The 24,049-nt window shown below is 36.2% G+C and overlaps 1 protein-coding gene across 2 annotated transcripts in view; it reads left to right on the top strand.

The window, feature by feature from the left end:
- The first annotated feature begins 1,889 nt into the window (after window positions 1-1,889).
- The window catches only part of LOC131688971 (sorting nexin-8-like), a 41,018-nt gene continuing 18,858 nt past the window's right edge, over window positions 1,890-24,049 (top strand). Inside the window, exon 1 of one of the 2 annotated variants that reach the window (XM_058973664.1) lies at window positions 1,890-2,948. In XM_058973664.1, the coding sequence (XP_058829647.1) occupies window positions 2,519-2,948 (430 nt within the window). In that variant the 5' untranslated portion in view covers window positions 1,890-2,518. The remainder of the gene's footprint in view (window positions 2,949-24,049) is intronic. The other variant, XM_058973665.1, reaches the window with a different exon arrangement.

The following is a 24,049-nucleotide window of genomic DNA, read 5'->3' as shown; positions in this document are numbered from 1 at the left end:
AAACGTTAATATTTTCAAGTGACTTGCGCCTGTGATTCCGGGTGGAATTTTAATGGAAGACACAGCTTAAATTTATGGTTTTCACTTATATTTTTTAAACCCGGTTGGGGCAGTATCGCACCGAAAAGTTTTTTTGAGAACTCTAATCTGTATACAAGGCCAACCTTTTTGCCCCTTTTTTTTAATTCAAATACAGTAGGAATCCGTTCCGATTTTACTTTTTTCAGTTGCCAAAACTGGAACCGTGCCAGAAATGAACCTTAAAGTTTTGATTTTCAATTTACAGTTTCAAAAATATTTCAAAGATTTTTAATCATATATGTATGGTAGTGTTGATTTCCCGGCTGGGGCTGCAATATTTTCTTTCTGAAAATTAATGAACAATTTTGTTTAAAAAAACACAGGCCATTCAAAAAATAAATAAATTTATTATTTCTACATAACTAACCAATCGTTGATCTTTTAAATGGAATTGATAGATTGAAAATCGAATTGCAATGATTAAAGATATTTAGATTTGAAGAAAATCATTTATGTTGTAAAAATCACTTGCAACTGTCCAAACAAAAAGGATTGAAACATCAGTGCTACGGTAAAAATGAGAAGGAATGAAAGTTCCAAAAATCTCTCGCACAATGCATTTGCGAGAAATTAACACATCAAAAGATAATATAAGCAATCCGATTTTTCAAGAGCCATCCTTTTTCAAATCTTTAATCTTAAAAAAAACAAATTAACCATTATAGATAGCTTTGTTTATTCTGAAAACTTGCTTCAATTTATTTGTGTTATTATACTGTAGCGCATTGCACGGGTAAACTTCACACATCTAAACAGTCGATACTTTGAACAACCTAACCACGAGGACCACCCTAATATTCATTTGAAAATATCGCCAAAGAAACTAACAAATTTACCAAAGACATCATAAAGCTAAAACGAACTATTTGGAGGACATCAGTTTTGTATTTCTAAATACGGATTTGAGATGCGCTATGGTCAGCTTTCGATATGTACTGAAAATTTAGTGCCAAGTTTAGTAGTGACGTCGTAATAATCGAAAAAGAAAGAGGCTCGCAATGTTACTAAGGCTCTATTGAAATTTTTTTCCAGAACTAGTCTTAGCATGCAGTGTAGCGCATTCCTCTGTACTTGATTCTTAAAGTGCACAGACTCTGGGTCTTACTATAAAAATTGATTCCGTCAGACACTAGTAACACTGTTATCAATTATATTCTACATAAATAATACATTTCTATACTTATTGTTATCATTAAATACAACACGTATAGTGTAAAATATTGTTAACCCTTAAATGCATAACGTTGCGAAATATCTCAAGACTATCACAGAAATGTATTGAAACTATTAGACAATTTTCACAAAATTTAAAAAAAATGATTCGCGCTTTTGAGGGTTCGTATGACTCCCATGTTTGGAAATAAAGTCAAATGTGGATATCAATTGATACAAACAAAATATCTATGGCACATTTTTTAAAGATTTATTATGAACAACAATAATGTTGCCAAAAACGGAACCCATTTTTTGTCAAAATCGAAGTGTGCCAAAAACGTAATCTTACTGTATTAAACTATAGTTACTTATACGATGGAATCCGGTTAAATTGCTAAACCAGTATTACACTATAAGAGATCAAAAATCAATCAGAAGGAGCCCTGTCACTCTTCGTTTCTATATTTTGCGCATAGGGTTATTTCAAAAGTGAAGCTTGAGTTGCCTTGTTTGTTTACATCATGCACGGATTGCTTATAAATCGCGCCAGAGCGATAGGGGTGAAGGTTCTCAACTCCCACACTTGCTCTCGCTCTCACTCTTTAGTTCGATTTCGATTTGATTTTCTCGATCACAAAAAGCGTGAGTGCTTGCTGATATCGCACCATTCGCGTATGTATACCGCGTGTTGTGAGGCGTGTTTCATCTTCAGGCGTATTACTTTATAATCGTGTTGTCGATTGTTTTTTTTTCTTGATTGGGCTGTATTGTGATAGATTTTTGTTAATTTATAAAGGATATCTAGTTCGGTTATCTTGTGAGAATGTTTTGAATCGTTACATCTGCTTATAGGTGATGTGATGAAGTTTTGTGCCCAACATTGAGTTGTTTAATTTTTCTTTTGTTCCTAACGCAATCGCAATTTATGCAACGATTAGATACCCACGCTATCATTTATTGGCTATCAGTGAAAAGAGTAATCTTTAATCTTGACAAGTTATTGGTTTGAGATGGAAGCAGCTTCGTTTATACAGCACAGTAGAATTGTGAGTTGCAGGAAGCCCTTAATGCGCCTTGAATAATAATTACTGTGGTGCACTGTAGAGCCTAGCGAAGTAGAACGAAACCACAAAATCTGCTGAAGGCATGAACGGGATAAAATAAGTGCGGAAAAATATCGATCGCTTCCTGTGTTGATGCTTGTGTGTATCATAGTCTGTGGGGTTGAAAAAAGTGTATCTCCTTGTACCGTGTGACGAAATAATATCAACTAATCGAAATAATGTCGGTAATGGTCGAATCATCTCCTGTTGCTATGGTGACAATTTCGTGTAGTACACTGACTAACGACCAGCAGCATCCGGAAGATATGGTCCGGATCAGCGACAGTCGTTTCGATAGCAACCTCAGTCCAGTCAGTGGCCTTGACCTGTCCCGTTCGCCGTCATGTGGAGATACATTCATGTCAGCAGCTACCGATGGACCTCTGTCGTCTTCGGATTCGGAATGCAGTGGCGATGAAGAGATACAACTAGACGCTGCTGGGTTGGCTGCGCGTTCACCATCGCTAAACACTAATCACAATTCGGCGACAGCGTTCGATCACGTGCCTTCATTGCCGATGGAGAATGGCGTGGGAGGGTTACGTGCGATGTCACCAGGCGAGGGGCCGTCGGGATCGTCGTCCATCTCACTGTCGATGGGATCAATGGGTGAGTGTTTAGACTGCTGATTTCACGAAAGAATAAAAATACACAAGTACTAAGAAGTGCACAGGTGCTCAATCTACTATATCTCACTTGTTCAGTAAATGATTGATTGGGATTTTGGGTTGTTATGTTTTACCTAAGAGGTTAATTGCTTATCGGCACATTGATAAGAGCTATGAGCTAGCTTGGAGATAATGGCCATTGTCGCTAAATAAGAAATCAATGTTATCTTGTACTAGCAAGCTTGATTCAAATGAGCAAAGCTTACTCATACCACATTATTTCAACTGTCTGAACACTTTAAAGGTGTGCATCAAATTCAAAGTAGTTTGTAACACTTTAAACAGAAGCTTTCCATCACAGTTACTTTTAGATCTTCGAACTATTCATTAACCTATATAGAGAAAGGAAATTTCTCGATTCCGTACTGATAAGATTGAGGTGTGCAACGACGTTCATAGACTTGCAATTGTCGTGGGTCAGGGCCATAAAAGCCCCAATAGAACTGAGCCCTTATCTTATCGGGGCAGACGCTGTATGATCATGTAAATAGTATATAAAAAATTGTTAAGCGTGCGGTTTATTCACTTCCCAGGGTTTCCGAGACATGTTAAGCAGGGGGCATTTGATTGTGGTTATTCTTTCTAATTCGGTATTTTTCGATAAGATACAGGTATGAATTATATTATACTTTTTATACTATTGTTGATTGATAAATTTATGTGGATTATTGAAGAATATGTGAATAAAATGACACGTTTCATTGTCAGTTAAAGAGAATACAAATTTACCTTATAATTTCATTTACATTTGGTTTGCTGGTATAGACAAAGTTTTGGAAAAACTAATATTTTCGACCCACTATTTCCACTATGTTTTAAATGTAAAAACTACGGAATATGTTATACGAAACTTAATACTGGTAATAATATCCCCCAAGAATGAGATTATGGAAGAGAATATTTGTTACTAAGTATAGAAGTTGGATTCTACGTCTTCATTATCGACACCAGAGAGGTGACTCCACTGTCTGGACTAGATATCGATCCATCAACTCATGGACCGGGGACCAACGGCTTTACTTTTCTCTTCAGAAGGAAGACGTGACCACAGATTTTTTCACCTCAGAAAAATCTCAACAACTTCGGTTGGGATTGAACCCATACCAAGTGGAATGAGTGGCAGTCACGCTTACCACTCAACCACCGGCGCCAACGTTTCAGAAGTAAAGTTTACGACGGTCAAATTATGGTACGGTACTAGTTCGTCTCAGTACTCTACCCCTCAGTACTGGTATTACCGGTTTAAACAGCAAACCGTTCGTTCGATCCTGTCACAAATCTTGATAGCTCCTGGTTTACGTAGAGGTTTTCAAGAGAAACAGTCTTTCTCAACACTATCTACATTTTCTATTCAATCAGTCTATTTGAAGACTAAAACGTTTTTCAAGGACAATTCAGCATTAAGAAGGGTAACTTCTCCACCCGAAAATCTAATTGATTGCAGCAATTCATTCGACGTTTTATCCGAATGTGAAGCAGAAGAAATTTGTAAATTTCCTCGCATTGTGCGTAGTGCCAATGAGAAGAAACAACAACAATATCCTCCGCCGATAACAGCGATGAACTCCGGCTTCATAGCCTACTGAACTGAACTACGAACCAGAGTTAAAAATAATCGAAGCTCTCTTTTGACGACTGAAAACAAACCTGATGCGACTTGCGGTGTATAGAAAAAATATTCATTCAAATATCCATGTTATTCATTCAGTTGAATATCATACCAAGAGTACTTATTCAAAAGGTCCTAAGTGACATTGAGCTCGAACTGAGAAAAACGAGGCTGAAGTTTCATGGACCTAAAACAAATCCCTATTAGAGAACAAATATGCATTTTGATGGAACAATTATGCTAATATAGTCTAAGGACTATGCTCTTTAGGTAAATAATACTAAAAACATGAAATGTTTAGTGCTAATGTAGTTTTTAAGCGCTTTACAATGATGCGTCCTTTTGAAAATTATAGGACCTTACACATAGGTCTTTTTTTCGGGCCCAAGAATCATACGACGCTGCACATACGGCTTTTTTCAGCAAAGGTAGCTCTTGCGACGAATATTGAATTTCTTCAAAGTTTTCGACAAAATGAGCACCGGAATACGAATGTTCTTCATTACTATGATAAATAGTTGCACTGGATTTAACAGAAGTCTTGCAGAAAAAAATTGCGGGAAACTTTAGTTTATATTAACAAATCATTGGCTGGAAGTGGTTAAAACCAACGAATGGCATGTTACTTTAGAATAACTAAGCTTTCTAATTATCATTTAATTGATTATACTTTCTAAATTTAACTTCGAAAAAAAGTCGCATGAACAGAAGAAAATAATTTCTTTTATTTTGATGCTTAGGACGTTTTTACTAGGTACCTATGTGCAGTGGGAAAAACATAGAATGAAATGAATCATGCGTCGTTTTTGCATGGCGCCTATGAACAGTTGCACAGGTTTTGAAATATTTCGCGCATAGGTCCTTTCATTTTAAAAGGTCTCAAGTGCAAAATTTCAAAATATGATCATGAAAACTTTGCGACTTTTTATATAATGCTTATTATTTTGATAAATACTGGGTATAATGAATCCTGGTTTTCGGTATTCGTTAGCTATGTTGTATTCACATGCTGTGCTGCAAATAACTCAGTTTGTTTACATTTGTCACTAATGACCATTTGAATCAGCACTCTTGATACAATATATTCATTTCACTAATTATCTAGGAATATGTTTTCAAATGCCGGTAAAGCATATGGAACAACAATCATCATCGCTTACATTGTGTCAGGGCCTACTTTGATGCGTTTGATTCGTTGCTGCACGGTCGCTTCGTGTAATAATCGGACACGAATGAAAATCTTCATGGATGAATGGGCGGTTTGTTCGTTTGACGTTTTCAGCTGCGTCACTGAATATTGAAAATGAATGCGGCTGAATATGGTCAATTTTCATTCAATGAATTTGAATATTTTTAACTCTGCTATAAACTGAGTTTTCGATGTTTATTCCAAACGCGAAAGCCTCTTTTCAGATTGGCCGAAGAGGAGAATGTCGACTTACAGCGGATGGCTTGATTGGCCACAAACGACTTCTGCATCTTACGGTGAAGTTATATAAATTTTATTCATATGCTTTCAAGACAGATAGACCATTCAAGGCTGTCTGAAAAGGGTTACCGCAATGTCAAAGGTTGGACTAAATATCTAACGAATTGAAAAAAATACTTTTCTCCTTAACAAGTTGTTCTTATGAAGAGAAAAGCTAACAGCTCCAACGCACCACAACGCTCTGGAATTATTCAAGAGCTTTACTTAATTAATTTTAACCGTAATGAGGTTAAGAATTTGAAAGTGTTAGAAAAAGCACGGTTTATGTTCCACATTTGAACAAAGTGGGTATATTAAACACAATATTATAGAATGGGGGCAGAATTCAAAATCTGACCCAGTGTTGTAGATGTCAGGGATTTGGGCACAGCACAAAAAAAATTTTTTTGAACCAAATATCATATTGAAGAGTAACTTTAATTTTGTTATTCATCGAATTTATCGAATTGTTGGTTTCGGCGGAGGAATCGCAATAGCGGTTAATCGCAGAATCAAACATCGCGTCTTGCCATCTCTTGACACCAAGGTGATCGAGAGTTTGGAGACTTACAAGAAATCGATCGCAATCCTCTATAATCGGTGATTTTAACGCCAAACACCGATCCTGGAATAATGCTCAAAGCAATTCCAATGGTACACTACTTTTTAATGATTGATCTGCTGGTTATTATTCAATTTTGTTCCCGAATGGACCTACGTATTATTCGTCTGTAAGGAATGGGGTTGATTTGGGTTTGACAGACCAAAGTCACATTTGTAGCGAATTGATTCCACTTGCTAACTTTGATTCTGATCACCTTCCAGTATTTTTTTCACTTCCCCAAGAAGCTGTTTCCAATCCCATTAGCTCAGTGTTTAAATATCACAAAGCGAATTGGGAAAGGTACAAAACTTATATTGGGAATAATTTTTATCATGATTATGATTTATAAAATAAAGCTATTGATACGGCATTACAAAATTTAACCCTCTAGCGCCTATTTTTTTGGCTTGAAAAAACTTTTGTAGGTGGGCTTCGTGATGAGAAAAAAAGAAAAGATGGCATATGTATATGCTGAAACGACGCACTTTGTACAGATTGGGAGATTAAAAGCTAAATTGCTTTTGGATCAATATCAAAAAGGCCCTTTTCAGGGCCACAAATCTATTAGAGGAATTAGTTTGCGTTTTCTGTTCCATAAGATGTTTCTCTTTAGTGAGCATATTGGGTTGGAATTATCTGCTTCGAATTCTCGTTGGCGTATCAAAATTCTGTTTGTGTTCGCATGAAATATAAATATCTGTCAACAAATTCCGAAAAAGTGCGTCCCACTCGAATCGTGCCGGTCTTCAGTTTCCTGTGGGCCGAATTCATATTCTGCTGAAGATAGGAAACTACGCCGAATGTGTTGGAGTGGGAATACTCGTCTATCTGGCGGCACCGAAAAGAAGGCCTAAATCGAGCATTAAACCAACCCTTGTACCTTTTCAGGACGACCACATATTTGTGATAAAGAAAAAAATTGAAATCTTTCCTATGGTATATATTGTTCTAGAAATAGAAACTCAGAGGTGCGGATTACATGTTGTACAATGCAGCATGTTGATATTTACTCGTCCTGAAAATCAGTCAATCATTTCAATTGGAATGGGGTAATGATCGAAATACGTTAAACTCGTAAACCCACTGACATGACAATCAGAGGCATCATGTTGAGGATATTGTTTAAAAATTCCAGTTTAAGCAGTAATCAATTTATCAAAGGACCACTGCATCTAATATGGCTATTGTGTATGAAATTGAACAAATCAGTGAAGAGCATGACGCAAATTTATCTCTGGTGGATAATAACGGTGATATTTGTGCAACAGAAGTTATGCTAAAAGGTATTAAAACGTTGCTGGTTGCTATACACATTTCGCCAGATACAATATTCAAAGAAAAGCAATTTTTCGTTACTCGTAATTTATTTTCTTACGCTCGGAAAAAATATCCCGATGGTTGTTTCGAGAGATTTTAGACATTTCAAAGCAGGAAAACATGAAATTTGTTCATTTCACAAATGAATGCCTCAAGCTTCAAGCCTTATTACTGATCCTTCACAAACTACTATACTTGGAGATGCATGCATTGATCTAGTGTTTGTCAAAAATTGCAATGTAGAAAGCCGAAGATATACTTCGTACTTTTCATATCACAGGCCAATACTTTCTTTAATTGTTCCAGCAATTTAACATTTTCAATATACGATGCAGAAAGAAATCATAGACGGTTTATAACGCTACAGCTACACCAATCATGTCAGTATCGCACCCATGGACAACAGTTCAATCCGGAAATAGAGAGCAGAAGTCAGCAGCATCCAACGAGAATCGAATCCAGCGCATCATTCGCCAAAGCGAACAAAAACGGTCCTTTTCAGGACCACCATTATTTTAATGAAAAATTAGTTAGGAGTCATTCCTTTTTCCGAAAAATCCCGTTGATAACCTATATATTCATATAAATAATCCTAAGTGTATTCTACTTCACTCCGGTTATGTCTCTGACATTACCCACCCATCTTTTGTCGTGACTAACGATTTACCTTTCAATATAGGGGCCCCTTTTCAAAATTTCGGAAGAAAAATGATGTAAGATTTTGAACTCTTATATCTTTTGTTGTACTGAATGGATTTAATCAATTTCTTCGGCATTTTGTCGAAAATATTTGTACCAATGTTGTATTAAATTTTGGAATATGTAGGATATTCATTATCAACGGAAAAATAGTGTTTTGAAAAATCTTTCGAAAACACCTCGGAAAAGTGAACATTTTCAGCCCATCCCGCACAGAGCCGTCAATAAAGTGTTTATATGAATGAATAGATAATGCAAAGTTTATATATAGGTCCACTACATGTTTGTTCCTATGATTATTCGTATTGGGTGCTTGACGAGACCAGTTGGTGGGGGAAAACCGGCATATTAGTTTTGGTTATACCATCAGAAGCCGGACGGAAAGGAAAGGCTCATGCACGCCACGAGAACGAGCGAGAAAGCGATAGTAGTGCATATTAGCGAAAGCGTTACGTACATTTTGAACCTTAATAACTTTTCTTCTACTAAACGGATTGTCAATCTTGTTTCATAAATCGGAAGGAAAACGTGCAACGCTTGCTACCGATACGTTGTTTGCTATATAAAATTTGTTTAAATAGTTCAAAAACTACTTTAAATGAGAATTAACATTAATGATAAAACCTATAAATAGGGGTGTCGCAGCTTTTCTCAAAGCAAAACGTGTGTAAGACACAGTGCATAACAGACGTGCGTGGTCGTGAAAATCTGCATCGGACGACCAATCAAATCGGCTACCACCGGAGAGAAGAAAAACGTTGGTGGAGGTGGTGACGGTGAGAAGGCCAAAAAGCCAAAGGCTAAGAAACGCAGTCACTGAAAAGGCGGTAGTAACTACCACTAAAAATGCCACCAAAACATCGAAGGCTGCAGCGAACAAGCCAAAGAAGGCCGCCAAACCTGCCAAGAAAGCTGCCCGAAGAAGATAAGTAAACTCACGCGTCTCTAATGTTGCCTTTTCAGGACTAACAAGATACTTGTAAAGAATTAGTGGTGCTTATTTTCCGTTAGCGCAGTTAATTGTAGATGGATTTGTGTCATCCTAAGGACGGTTTGCATACAACTAACCGTCCTTAGGATGAATATATAATGGAAAAATAATTTTATTAGGAGGTTCCTTTTATTAATTTGTATAATTAAAAATAATTATATAAGAAAATATTTTTCAAATTAATCTACAAACTCGAAGGTTTTTGCAAATCCTTCCAAGAAAATCAGTGAATGTGGCAACTCTGCCACTAAGCGAAAGCTACACCAAAACGAATGATGAAAATATTTTCATTTATCGCACAAAAGGATGGCCTTCCATCTGCATTGAAAGTCAATAAATAGGAACGCCTTGATGCAAAGCGTGCTCATTCGGTGTGAGCTGCGAAAGGGGAAAGATCGTATGTATGTACGCAGCTAAAATAATCGTCGGCAAGGTTTGAATTGTTTCAAAAGATTCTCGTCTTGTATCAACATAGTTATCTACAAACCGTCCTTATTAGGACGAATGCAAAATGGAAAAATAATTTAATTAGAAAGTTTCATTTATTAACTAGTATTAAGTTTGCGCTTGTTAATTCTGTACTTTTACCAGTGAATCATAAGAAAATGTTTTTCTAATCTACAAACCCGAAGGTTTTTGCAATTCCTTCCAAGAAAATCAGTGAATGTGGCAACTCTGCCACTAAGCGAAAGCTACACCAAAACGAATGATGAAAATATTTTCATTTATCGCCCAAAAGGATGGCCTTCCATCTACATTGAAAAGTCAATAAATAGGAACGCCTTGATGCAAAGCGTGCTCATGAGCTGCGAAAGGGGAATGATCATATGTGTGTACGCAGTAAAAACAATCGTCGGCAAGGTTTGAATTGTTTCAAAAGATTCTCGTCTTGTATCAGCATAGTTATCTACAAACCGTCCTTATTAGGATGAATGAAAAATGGAAAAAGATGGGTTGGTAATGTATATGACATAACAGGGGTGTCGTGACCACACTTCGAAGTTATTTCAAATCTTGCAAAGCATAAATTGACATAATTTCAATGATTGTTCCTATATGAATGAAATGACAAATTTTCAGGTCAACGCGGCAATAACTTTGCAATTTATAGAACAATTTTATATTTTTAGTTATCATATATTAACTGTCATCTCTTCCAAACAACTTAACCCTCTGCTGCCAACCCCGTGGTTTTGCAGGGTTAAGGAGAATCATTGTAAAATGTCCAATACACGATTTTATGTTGTTACCTCCACTAAAACACTTCAGAACACTCCCACCTGTTATATATGTACATTGTCTGCTTGTTGAAATCATTATATGAAATTATTGACCTGTATTCAATGCGGAGAACTCGGTAATAAAATTGTTTTGCTGAATATACTAACGAACGGGATCCCCAGGAAAATTTCGCTGAGCCCGGTGAATCGAACTTAATGCGTAAAATTTAGCCATTTGAAAGAGATACAAGCAGAATTTTAAGAATATGATCATCGTGGTTATATCCCGGACATTACCCGCTCATAGTTTTTCGCTAAGCGTGTTCATTTCTGTACGCTAGGAAAAAGATTCCGATCGTCGTTTCGAGAGATTTTTACATTGATATTTCAAAGCAAGAAAATATGAAATTTGTTCATTTCATGAATGAATGTCTCAACGAGCCTAGAATCCAGCGCATCCCCTATCAACGCAGACGCCAACAACAAATCATTCGATTTGACTTACAAGTCAAACGAGTAGTCACGACACTCCGGTTATGTCCTAGACATTACCCACCCATCTTTTTCATTAAATTATGTTTATAAATGCAACAGCGAGAATATGAAATTGAAAAAAAAAACGATTTGTTGAAAATGACTATTTTAGAGTGTATTAAAGATCCATCATTGAAAAAATCTAGCCCCCAATACGAGCATTTATGATGCATATCGATGAATACTGATGTGAAATACAAAAAAAAAATGCAAAATAAAGGCTGCTTAATTAAAGAAAATGTGGAGAAAAAATTGAAAATTGCCGGAGAAAAAAACTGAAAATTGAGCGGATTATTACAAACTCAACAAGAAAAACATTCTTGTTTTCTATATATTTTTTATCGAAATAAAACATTGTTATTTCGCCGAAACTGTGAAAATGCACCACTCTAATGCACACTTCACTGGCCGATCGGTTGATAAGGGATCATCCATAAATGACGTGGCATTTTATGGGGGAGGGGGGAGTTTTGTATTTTGTGATGATGTGTGACGACCGGGGGGTCATGTCATGCTACGTAGCTTTTTTGAAGGGGAATAACTAACATAGTTTTTTTTTAATTTTAGGGGGACAAGGGGGGGGGGCAGAATTACCGTCAAGCTACGTAATTACCAGGAGGGTATTTGGAGGTTTGTGACGAAATGCTACGATGGGGGAGGGGGGTGTTAAAAATCACTCAAAAAATGCTACGTCATTTATGGATCGTCCCTAACCAGTGTGAATAGCTTGTCATTTCATCTGTCTGTTAATACACCAATTCCACCAAGGTAAATAAAGTGCCACCGAAAATAGAATTTCGCCGATGTGCTAATTCCCTATAAAAATAATTTTTAATGTGCAGGATTAGTCATTGTTAGTCAACAGTATCGTTTTGCTTTCGTATGCCATACAGCTTCATTTTGTTTATGTATAATTTGCAATATTATACGTATTCTACTTCAAAGGATTCCACCGCGAAATTCGTTCAACGTATTTTCCTAGCCTTTTTTCAAACACAACGAGTACTCGACAGTCTGCTTCCTTAAACACCCGCACTGCATGGTCCCAAAGAGCAACAGGGAGTATTAGTGATTTATGTATAGCAAAATTTGTGCGCGTTTGTAGGCTAGGGGATTTTAGCAGATTACGCAAACCATAGAAAGTTGGAGAGGAAGTGGCAACACTGTTGTAACTCAGTTTGTTCTTTGTGCTCTTAGTTTTGAATTGATATTTATTGCAAATTCGGTGTTTTGGACAGAATATTGCTTGTCCCTCAGACTGTGTGATAATCACGAATCTTAACTAACGCGTGCCTTGATGATTTTCGGTTGTGCGGTGACAAAACTCGATAAATTGTGTCTCGTGAAAAGTTGGTTTATAGTTTTCGACATATGCGCAATTCGTCAATGAAATATCACATACATCGTGCTTAGTTCGCCATTTGCAGGCGAGTAGCAGAAAGTGTTTCCCGCATTCTATCAAGGCGGAATGAAAGCTCTGCACTTGCAGTAAAAATGAGTGATACACTTGACATAAACAAACACCACGTCGCACAGTGGCTGAAGGCTGGCCAAAACCTCAAAAATTTATTTTTGAAATATTGATATTTTATATTTTTTCTGAATTTCTCATGTATTGAATGATGTATATTCAAAATTTTATGATCCCTGGCTAAGAACACGATTTTTAACATGAGTTTAAACGTAGCAAAGTCCGGACTTTTTAATGATTTTCATTTCCGAAACCACCATTGCTCTGTTCACTTCAAATGCATGTTGGTCTTTTGATTTTGGTCCGATTTTAGCACAACTAGTTTCATTGTGTAGAGGAACGAAATAACTTGGTTAGGAAATGAAATACATTTGGTAAATTTGCTTGGAACTATGACTTTTTAGTTTAAATAGGTTTGAGGTGGTCAGATAAAAAATACTTTTTTCACTAATGTATTCTACAAATTTCGGAATCATTTCGGAACGGTCACATAGCATACATTCTATGGTAAATAACCTCTACTTTTCGAATATAATGGTCTCGTTCTGCGCCTAGGTGCGCAAAAAGATTTAAGGAGATTTTGAAGCTTTGTTGCTGATATGGAGGCACATGGTGTTTTGTGTAAAATAGTTAGACAATCTACAGTAAACCAATACGTTATACAATGGATTTAAAGTAGTCCCGATCAGAACATCATAACAGAAAGCTATCAAATTTATATCTCATGTAGATATTTATTACTCTCTGTGTTATCTTTATGATATACCGAGCAGGAATGCAAGAAAACTTATATCACGATTATATCTTCTGGTGCTATCATTGGATTAATAATATGATATTAATGTACGCATACAACGATGATGTTACAGTAAGTTATATATTCTTTCACAATCATCTTTGAATGCTAACGGTTACACAAATGACAGTCTATTTGCTTATACACTGAAGTCTCTTTTTATGCGTCTAAATTCAACTTTTTAAAGCGAATTTTCGAAGTTTTTGATTTTTTTATTTGGATTTTCAAAATTCCGCGTTTTGAGTATAGACATGTTTTATATGCAAGTGGTCGGAGAACTTGTCAGTGAGGTGTTTGATGAACTTACTTGGTTGCAGTTGGATTAAGAGATGACACTTGCCTATTTTCTGAGACACTCGTCTGACACATTACGTCGAGTAGGAGGTAGTATGAAACAGTCCACATGAAATGAAGAAACGCGAATTGAAATCAAAAAGCATTTAGTTTTTATGGCTTAGTCAAATGAGTATATAATTAATTTTCCTCTAATCTAAACTGCATATTGCGAAAACGAATTTTCAGGTCACAAAAACTATTTGATATATACTGATCTCCAAATATATATTATTCTGATCTCCAAAATTTTCGTAGCGTATTTTGAGGATATTGATAAGACTTTCAGTGCGATTTCTCCAATTTATGCGGGTTTTTTTGAACACTCAAACCTTATCCAGTTTGTGGGTTTCTAGGTTGTGCGTTTTTTGAATTTTTAAACTATCGCGACTTTTTTATTTTATCCTCCGCATAAAAAATGTTTGAGTTTACTTGAGTATTATAACTCTTCATGCCCCGTAAGATAAATTTGATATTTAATGGTTGAACTGACAAGTGATTTGAATGCGTTTTAGATAATCCTTGAAATATCTAAAAACTTTAATTCAAAAACATTGTTAATTTCCTCCTTAAAATTTAATCAAATTTGGAAAAAAAAATGTGCAACAGAAAAAACATGAAATATTCAAGAATCCGTCCCATCAAAGAAACATCAACAATTTCTCGAATTTTCTCATACATCTGTTATATTCGCAGTTGATAGATATATGTGAAAGATTTTGCATTTCTAGCAATTTATTAGGTGCGAGATAATTGTACTGGTTTGTTTAGTCTTTCCCACATCAAAAATGCCAAAAAGAGACAAAATAATGAAACCTCAAAACTCATATGCGGCTTTGAATTTACGAGGAATCCTGGATAAGATTTGTCGTATTCGCCGTAAAATAATGTACGTAAAATATCCGCTCAATGTTACCATGTCGGATCAACAATATTTTTAAAAACCGTGTAAAACACATTAACGTACAGGAGAAGCGCCAAAGCACACTATTTGGAATCTAAAAATAGCCCCTCTTTCCTAATCTGAAAAGATATTATAAAGCTATTCAGTCTATCGTCATATAGGCAGCTGTATTAGTGAGTAAAACTGAATAAAAACAAAGCGTATGACACCAGGAAAACAAACAGCACGTAGGCTTGGGCAAAGTTCAATGTGTGCGTTCTGGAAACGTCTTCTGCATTTATAATCGTTTTGCCCTAGACGGATGCGTGGAATATTATGCTAACATTAAACATCAGTCAAAAACAACGTCGTTGGTTCATGCAGGAAACTTCCCCATCAAACTCAGAATACCCAGGTTCAAAGCGGCAATATCGACAAATAATAATCTGCGTGTCAATATATTCACAATAACAATCAGCCAGCAGGTATGCAATCATTTTGCAATGCTATAAAAGCTTTTGCTGCATGAAGCTTTTTGCTCCAAAGCAAAAAGCGCCCTAATGTATGCTTTATTTTTCTCGTATTCTATTTTTAGACGTGCACGCTAAAATCGTTGATATTATACAACAAGTAATACAAGCTATGTTGGGGTCATTTAAGCTATCTCAAGTTGTTATGATCGTGTTATTTTGCTATCAACGTTTGTTATAAATTTGATATCAGTAGAGAATTTTTTGTTAGAATTTTTGTTATTTTAACACCTAACGGATTCTACTTTATAACAAACTTTGATAGGAAATTTTTCGTAACAAAATATCAGCATGAGTTATAATTGTGTTATTTCCTTCTGGTCGGGGTGTTCTTCATTTTTTATGATATTGCTGACATTGGTGAACAGTAACTTTTGACATCAAAAATGAGCTCAGCACCTCAAAATTAGCTTAAATTGTGATTTTCAGCCAAATTAGGTAACATTTGAGGTTTTGTCCGACTTTTGTTTGAAGACCCGTCACTGTGCGTCGTATTGTTCCGATTTTTAACAAAATTTATGTGAATCACGACGCTTCTTTCATGTGCATTTTGTAAAGTGGGTTAACTTTACGTAATTTGATGTCGGAGTCGACTTCATAGTATGGTATACGTGTAAATGTGTAAGGTTCGTTCGATGGCTTCACCGTTTTCGGAATGCTTGCTAGCTTCAATTGAAGCAGTGGATGGTGTCAAGAAATTTTACTTCGAGAGCCACTACCGGATAATGCATCGGAGGAACGACGGCGATTAGGATGCCGCGATTGCTTTCTTTTTTCTCTACGTCTTTTCACTAAATAGGAAATATGGTTAGGCGAATTTAATGAATTCCTTCCGTAAGTAGGAGATAAGAAAAGAAAACTGAAAAATTGGTAAGTTCTCTATGGGTATGTTCTAACGTACATATCAATACACTAGGCAGGCTACATTCACTTTGCACTGTATTCCCTACGAAATGTTGTTGAATGAGCTCCTCATAATTAACCTGCCCTACTAACACAAACTTCTATTCCAAAAACATCTATGAAAGTAGTATGGGTTCCCTGCACTTTCGCTAGTAGATGTTGAACTAACATTCCTTCCCTTCCTCGGTGATTGTAAGGACGTGGCCAGGTGTACACTGTGATGCTTGTTTCACTATAAAGTAAAAGCGTTAATCCCAAATGTTTTTTTCTTGCGACACGCTATGGTGGATATCTTGTTAAATATTAGCTGATCATTGTACAGCCACCCACGATTTGGACAATCGCATATGCTATGTTATGCTATGCTATTACGCAAACCATAGAAAGTTCGATTCGTAGCCGTAACACGTCTTTTTACCACTCCCAGTAATATCGTTATCACTTGTAACTTACTCCCTTACTCTTGTTTACGTCAAAGGTGAGATTCGTTCAAAAGTGGTTTGCATTCTCGTTTACGATAGGAAAATCAAATGGGCTTACTATTTGTTCGAATCGCTTTCGAACGATTCACGCACTTGCCGTAAACAAAAATAAGGGTGATAGGAATTTATCGATGACTTCGTACTTCCATTTCCACCTCGGAAACAACATTGTTTGTACGGTTTCGCTTTTTACCAACTATTATGTACTTTGTTTTGCTATAATGAGTTAGATTCTCGCAGCCGTCCCTTTAAAAGGCAGAAATGGCTCTTCCACTGCTCTGCGACCAACGCCAATGATGTCGATGGAGTCCGCGATGCGAAGAAGCATGTTGGATCTTGTAATAATTATTCCGTTTTCTTGCAGCCTTCGAGCGCTGTGTTGAACAACAAGCTAGACGATCTAAATTATTCAAAGACGCTCTATCCATCGTCTCACGAATCAGCGGTTTGGTGAAAGGCGATGTTCAAGCATTATCTCCCACGGTTCATTTTGTTTCATTGAATCGTACGTCGCTTTAAAATCCACAAAAAGATGGTCAGTTCGCAAATGATATTCTCGTACCAATCTGGTCCGTCGTTTGCCGTCATTGATCTTCTTTCTTGAAATCCGCTTTGGTATTCGCCGATGAAGGTTTCAGCCAACGGGCGCAGTTCGCTAAACAGAACATGGGAGAGTACCTTATAGGCGGCATTGAGTATCATCATGCCTCGATTGTTATTACACTCGAGTTTATGACGCTTCTTATGAATTGAAAATATGAGCCCATCCAACCCGTCAAAATTTCTATTCATGTTTGACTGTTCTTGGATTCCACTATCACTCTACAACATATACTCGTATTTCGCTGCACTACTTGTAATCATTATCATTGTGGTTTCTTAGAATGATTCAAAGAGACAAAGCTGAGCTATCAACCTACAACTGTGATAGGTTTATTCAACCGAATTTAACGCCTTAAATATTACGCTTTCATTAAGTGTAATAATCATAAAAAGCGTAAACTTTACCCCATTACATTTGTGAACACAATCATATTATGATATTATCATTCATTATATAACTTTGTATTTCATAGGGAATTATTTGGCACTTTGACTTCGACATGTACTTCTTGTTCAAAAGCCAATTTTAGAAATTATTAAGGTGATTGTTCGAAATAAATATCGCCATACATTGATGAGATACACAAGGAATTTTTTCTTGCTTTGGAGGTTATTCCAAAAACACAAATAGTTGATGACTGTTTTGCACTTTGACCGGTACCGCCAACTTGCCCTGCGTGCGTCACCATCAACCTATCCCAACCACAAATTTTCTAAAAAAGTATTATGGTCAGGTGTGATACAATACGGATACAGAAAGCTCATTTTAGGCACCATCGAAATATAAAATCATTCGTAGAACAAATTAATACTCATCACAAATAACATCAAATACCTAAAATTAAGAAAATTTACTAATTGCGATCGAAAACACAATGTTGCCGACATTTTCGACAAAACAAAAAGTTATGCAACATAAACACATTGGATAACATATTTCACACTACTAGAGGTTAGGGCACTGCAAAAATTTTTTTTTAATATCAAAGTATGCTCAGATGCCAAATTTCACATCATTTGGACAATTCTAGACTCCCGCCCACTTCGCTTGAAATTTTTGAAATTGGTGCTATGGGAAAATATGGAGGAAAAATATATTAAATGCGATAACTTTTGAAGTAGCAATTAGAAAATTACAATTTATACCTCTTTTAAAGGAAATAACCTTAGTATTTGAATGGAGAATTCCTATTTCTAAAAAATACGGAAAAGTGGGGTACTGGGTCATTTTAGCCCCAAAATCCCCTATTTTTAATAATTTTTCTGCTCCGTGATGCAAATCATACTTATTTTTCAGTTTTTCTGATGTGAAAAAATGTCAGAAATCGAACGGAACCTTTTTCACCTTTGTCCGAAAACAAGAAATTGGGGTTATAGGGCCTTTTGCCATTCATGTTAAATTTTATCATTTTCTCGTGCATATATCTGTATGATTCTTAAACCAATTCTCACGAAATGTACCTTGTTGAACGTGGAAAATTCTTAGGAAAACAGCAAAAATAGATTCGTTACCGGTGAAATTCAGAAACATCAAATTTTTTGACATTAACTCTACAAATCACTTTTTTTATTAAATGTCTCAATACCTCTACTTTCCCTATTTTTCTCATGTGATTTCCAAGCGTAATTTACACTAATAGTAGTAAATTTAATAAGAATTGTGGTGTTAAATGGAGTTAATATGTGCGATTTTATGATACAAATGCGAAATCGAGACTATATGTCATATAATTTGATGTTTCTGAATTTTACCGGTAACGAAAAGCTGCAAAATATGCATAATTTGCATCACGGAGCAGAAAAATTATTAAAAATAGGAGATTTTGTGGCCAAAATGACCCAATACCCCACTTTACCGTATTTTTCTAGAAACGAAAGTATCTCCATTCAAATACTAAGGTTATTTCCTTTAAATAGAGGTATACATTGTAATTTTCCAATTGCTAGTTAAAAAGTTACAGCATTTAATATATTTTTCCTACATATTTTCCCATAATACCAATTTCAAAAATTTCAGTCTAGAATTGTTCAAATGACGTGAAATTGGGAATCTGAGCAGACCTTGATATTTGTCACAATATGAGAGGGGGGGGGGGGGCGTTAAAGATTCAAAAAAAATTGCAATGCCCTACTAGAGGTGCACAAGAGACAGCGCTATATGTTTAAAAGAAGCAGTGAAAAAAGTACTCTGACAACTTGCCCCAACCGCCAACTAGCCTCGGAATTCTATACTGCATAGGACAAATAGAATAATAATTGTTGAAGTAACGTGAAAGATTTTATTTTGGTATATTCGATTTAAATATGAACCAATGTGTGTCTCAATCATTACAGAACCAATTACATAAAATAGGATTTACAATAAACTAACCTAACGCTGAAAAGTGTTCAGGTATTGCAAATTTTTGACCCCTTCAGACAATCTTACACTTTGTCGCACTACCTAGACATTCCGTGGGTTAGCACTATTAACGTCTTAAGAAGAAATGTGTTAATGGCGTGCTGAATTATCTTAACAATACCTTATTGGTCAAACACCAGCTGCTAAAATATTCCGAAAGCATTCAATTCGATCTGCCAGTTTTGTATACAGTACGAATCGCTTAGTGACACAGCTGATCCTAATAGGTAAAACTTGACGCTCATTACCACATTCTACATTTGGGCAACCGGTTGCAATTGCTGAAGAACATCTTTCAGGTAATCTAATGAGCGCGCGTCGGCACCCTTACCAGGGGTGCTGGTTTAAACCGCCATTTACTGGTTTCCGCTGGTAGCTTCGATTCCAACCAGTCTTTCACAATCACTCGCCAGGTTAATAATTAGTTCCTAAGCTAGCCACTTCAAACATTGCAGCAGCGAGCGAAGGCGGCTACTTTGTCTGTAACTGACAAACTTTCAAACGCGCACGCGACTCTTTCCAAGTGTCAAAGAGCGTGTGAGTCACGCAGTGTTCACTCGAAAATTGAGACGTGCATGTTTTTATACAAAAATCTTGCACATCGCGGGAGTATCTTAAGAGTCACAACTGTCAAAATTTACTATGATGGGTTTGCTAATAGGAAACAAAGGAGAAAAGCTTTCTCTTGTGTTTACTGTTTTGATCCGTACATGGCCAATGACAAATGGACCGGATGTTTTCACAAAATGTATTTTGTCAATGGGCTTTATCTTAGGTTAGTCAAAATCTGTTTTTGTTACAGTTTGTTTACAATCCCCTTCAAATTTGAATGGAACTTTGCAGTTCTTTCTATAATTTTTTTCGTAAACGATAATTTGAATACTTTATAGTATTAGGAATAAATTAGATCTATACAAGGCTCTCTCATTTGATTTGATTTAATGAACATGCAACAAGGCTTAGATAATTTTGGATGACATTTAAAACATTGCGCTTACGCTTACTTTATTCAATAATATTAATGGTCTGTCTGTACTTGTTTATATTGCACTTTTCATTTCTGTCGGCAGCATTCTAGTTGCCAAGGTAACCTTTTTGCGTGACCAACCGTTGTACGAAGATACCTGTTTCACCGATATTGCTTCAATTAGCTGCCGTTATACGAGCAAAACAATCTGTCGGTAGCTGGTGGTTCGGCATAACAAAAACAAGCCTTGTAAAGTCACCTGGCTGTGGTATCCGGAGGTTCATGCGTAAAACGCTTCAATATCCAGCGATAGCAATAGATAGAAGCAACTTTGTATGCTCGTAGGGGAAGTAGGCCTAAATTGTTCACACCAGAGATGCAGTAACAGACTCAATAAATGTGAATGTCGAAACGAGTCAGACTGAAACTTGCATTCCGAGCCACCAAATTTGAACATCGATGAAATGGGAGTTTTTATATTGTGGTTTTGCTTGACAATGTTTCCGAGCAATAAGTTTCCTTGATTTTTTTGTCCGGATTATTAAAGTATTTGGTGAACGGGAACGTTCCTTCACGCACAAAACCTGTGATTATTCTGCTCCTGCTTTCTCGATTTCGTGTCATCAGAAACCGATACTAGCACTAAGCCAAACCCAATGTTTCGATTTCAATTGTTTCTCATCAGCTTAAAATGGACTCCTTTTCTTGCGTGATGTTACGCTTGACTAGGGATTTGCTCTCCGTTTTTGGAGTTAGCGTCAATCCCGCACTAGCTTAGTCCTGTCACTAGGTTAGTGTCGGATTCTGATGAGATGAAATCGAAATGCAAGTTCCATAGCTAATATTTAGTGTTGTTTATTTGCTGTCAACGTTTTTCAATTGCTTACATTCAATATCCAAATTTATATATGCTCAAATCCCTATGTTTGAACATTTTGGTAGCCAAGCCCTGTACCAGTTGCACCAGCTCAGTGAGAGAGTCCTCGGAAAAAGGCCTTGACTTGAAATTTGTTTCTCATTACTCTAGCGTTTGCTTGTTAAATGCAAGTAAATGGGAGTCTATTCAACGATTAAATTGCTTAATGAAAAGGCGACAGTTTGTTTTCTCATGGTATTTTTATGTTTTCATGTAAATTAATAGTAATTAATGTTGAACGCCCCATAAAGTCTGGAGTTTAACTTGTTCTGGTTCCATTTGATTATTCAACTCAACTGAAGATTCCTCTCTATTAAGATGCATAAATATCTATAACACTCAGTCCTATTTTTTATTAAATTTAACAATAATCAAAAATTGCATTTTCAGCTTTAGCTATCTGACTTACGCACATCTCCCCTACGGATAGTATTCAAAAGATTACAACTTGCTTCGAAGGTTTGAAACTTGAATGTTGCTACCTCTTCACTCTGCATCCACGTGCGACTAGATAATGAATTATGGCATTGGACGAGCTTTTCAATGCGATACTGTCAGACTCGGGAAAATAAATTGGCGAGTTAATTTAGAAAATAATTATATTATAGGTATATGATGTTGTTGAGTACCGAACGTTATTAGCGTACCCGGGGTTGCGGTTTACTAAGACAGCTGATGGTAAATCAATGCCACGTATGGAGGTAGTGCACCAATGTGAGGGTGGTTTAAATGATGAATGGAACGATTAACACGCCTTCAATACTAGAAACATACAATGTAATAGAGCACTTCGATTAAATTAAACAGAATATGGAGCTTGCTATGGTAGTTTTCGAATTTTATATCATGACCAACTAAAGGCTCTGATTATAAAACTGACAACTTAAAAATATCTTTTAAACTGCTTCATCCTATTAATATAGGAAGAAAAAATGAAATCAATAATGCGAAAAAACGAGAAAATGGTTTTAGATGGAAAGAAAAATATTGTTTGCCTTGCAACTTGAATATCAAAACATTCTCAAAAAGAAAAAATGATTAAAATCCAGTGTTTTTACACTAACTACATTTAAAATCTAATATGAAACTACATTGTACATTTTTACCTTTCTAAGCTATTGTAATTGCTTTGAAAACCGACTTTCAACGGAGGCCCGGAGGGCCGAGTGACATATACCATTCGATTCAGTTCGTCGAGTTCGGCAAATATCTGTGTGTGTATATGTGTGTGTACGCGAAGACAATCTCACTCACTTTTCTCAGAGATGGCTGAACCGATTTAGTCTCGAATGAAAGGTGCAACGTTTCCATAGGCTGCTATTGAATTTCTAATGGATCCGACTTCCGGTTCCGGAATTACAGGGTGATGAGTACGATCACACAGAAAATGTCGATTTTAACAATTTCTGCAATGAATGTATAAAGGTGAAAATTTTTCCAAAATATGACCACATCTGCTTGGGTTTGTAGTACTAGGTCACTAACAGCCATTCAAAGTCTTTTTGGCCACATTGGTCACCATCATCGGTTCCGGAAAGCCCGGCGGAAGTATCCAAATTCAGAATAGCAGTCACATCGGTTTCTCAAAGATGGCTTCGCCGATTTTTAGTCTCAAATGAAAGGTGCTGTATCCCCGTAAATGGTTATTAATTTTCATCTCAATCCGACTTCTGGTTCCAGAGTTATGTGTTGTGGCGTGAGGTCACAAAGCAAATTCCGATTCAAAGCTATACTGCGATGAAAGCAATAAACTGCCCTTATATGCAAAAGTGACGTAAGCGCATCTTTGGTCAAATTTCATTTTTTTTTCATATTTTTGAGTTCTCCACAAAAATCCACGTCTTTCAGTGTAATTGTCTTTAAAAAATTATGCAAAATGACCTTTTAAAACTAGAAAAACAAAGTGACGCAGACGCCATTTTTTACCAAAGTGACGGTGCAATATAGTATTGAATGTGAATTTAACAAGTTAAAGCAATTTATTCTTAAGCTGTTGTATCATAAGGAATCTGGGAGCTAGATAAGCGCCATTGTATGATGTAAATGGCTAGGGTGGTATTATAATTAGGCTAGGGTGGTGTTCAAATTAGCTTTTTAGTACGATAAATTTTTTTGGAACCATTTTTTTTTTATAAAGAAGTCTCCTGTGCAAGTTAGAATGCTTCTTTAAAGCGGCGTGCTTAGCCCATTTTCAACGTGGATTTTTGATACCACAATAATATACGAACGTATCTTGGTGAAAACTTTTGTTCAAAACAGCGCGCTGTTGTTCTATATCTCATCATTTGGTGCATAATTGGTACCCAACCAATTAA

Source organism: Topomyia yanbarensis, chromosome 3 (genome assembly GCF_030247195.1).
Source record: "Topomyia yanbarensis strain Yona2022 chromosome 3, ASM3024719v1, whole genome shotgun sequence".
Taxonomy (NCBI): Eukaryota; Metazoa; Arthropoda; class Insecta; order Diptera; family Culicidae; genus Topomyia; species Topomyia yanbarensis.
Note: the sequence above shows the minus strand (reverse complement) of the source record. Positions and strands in the feature narration are given on the sequence as shown.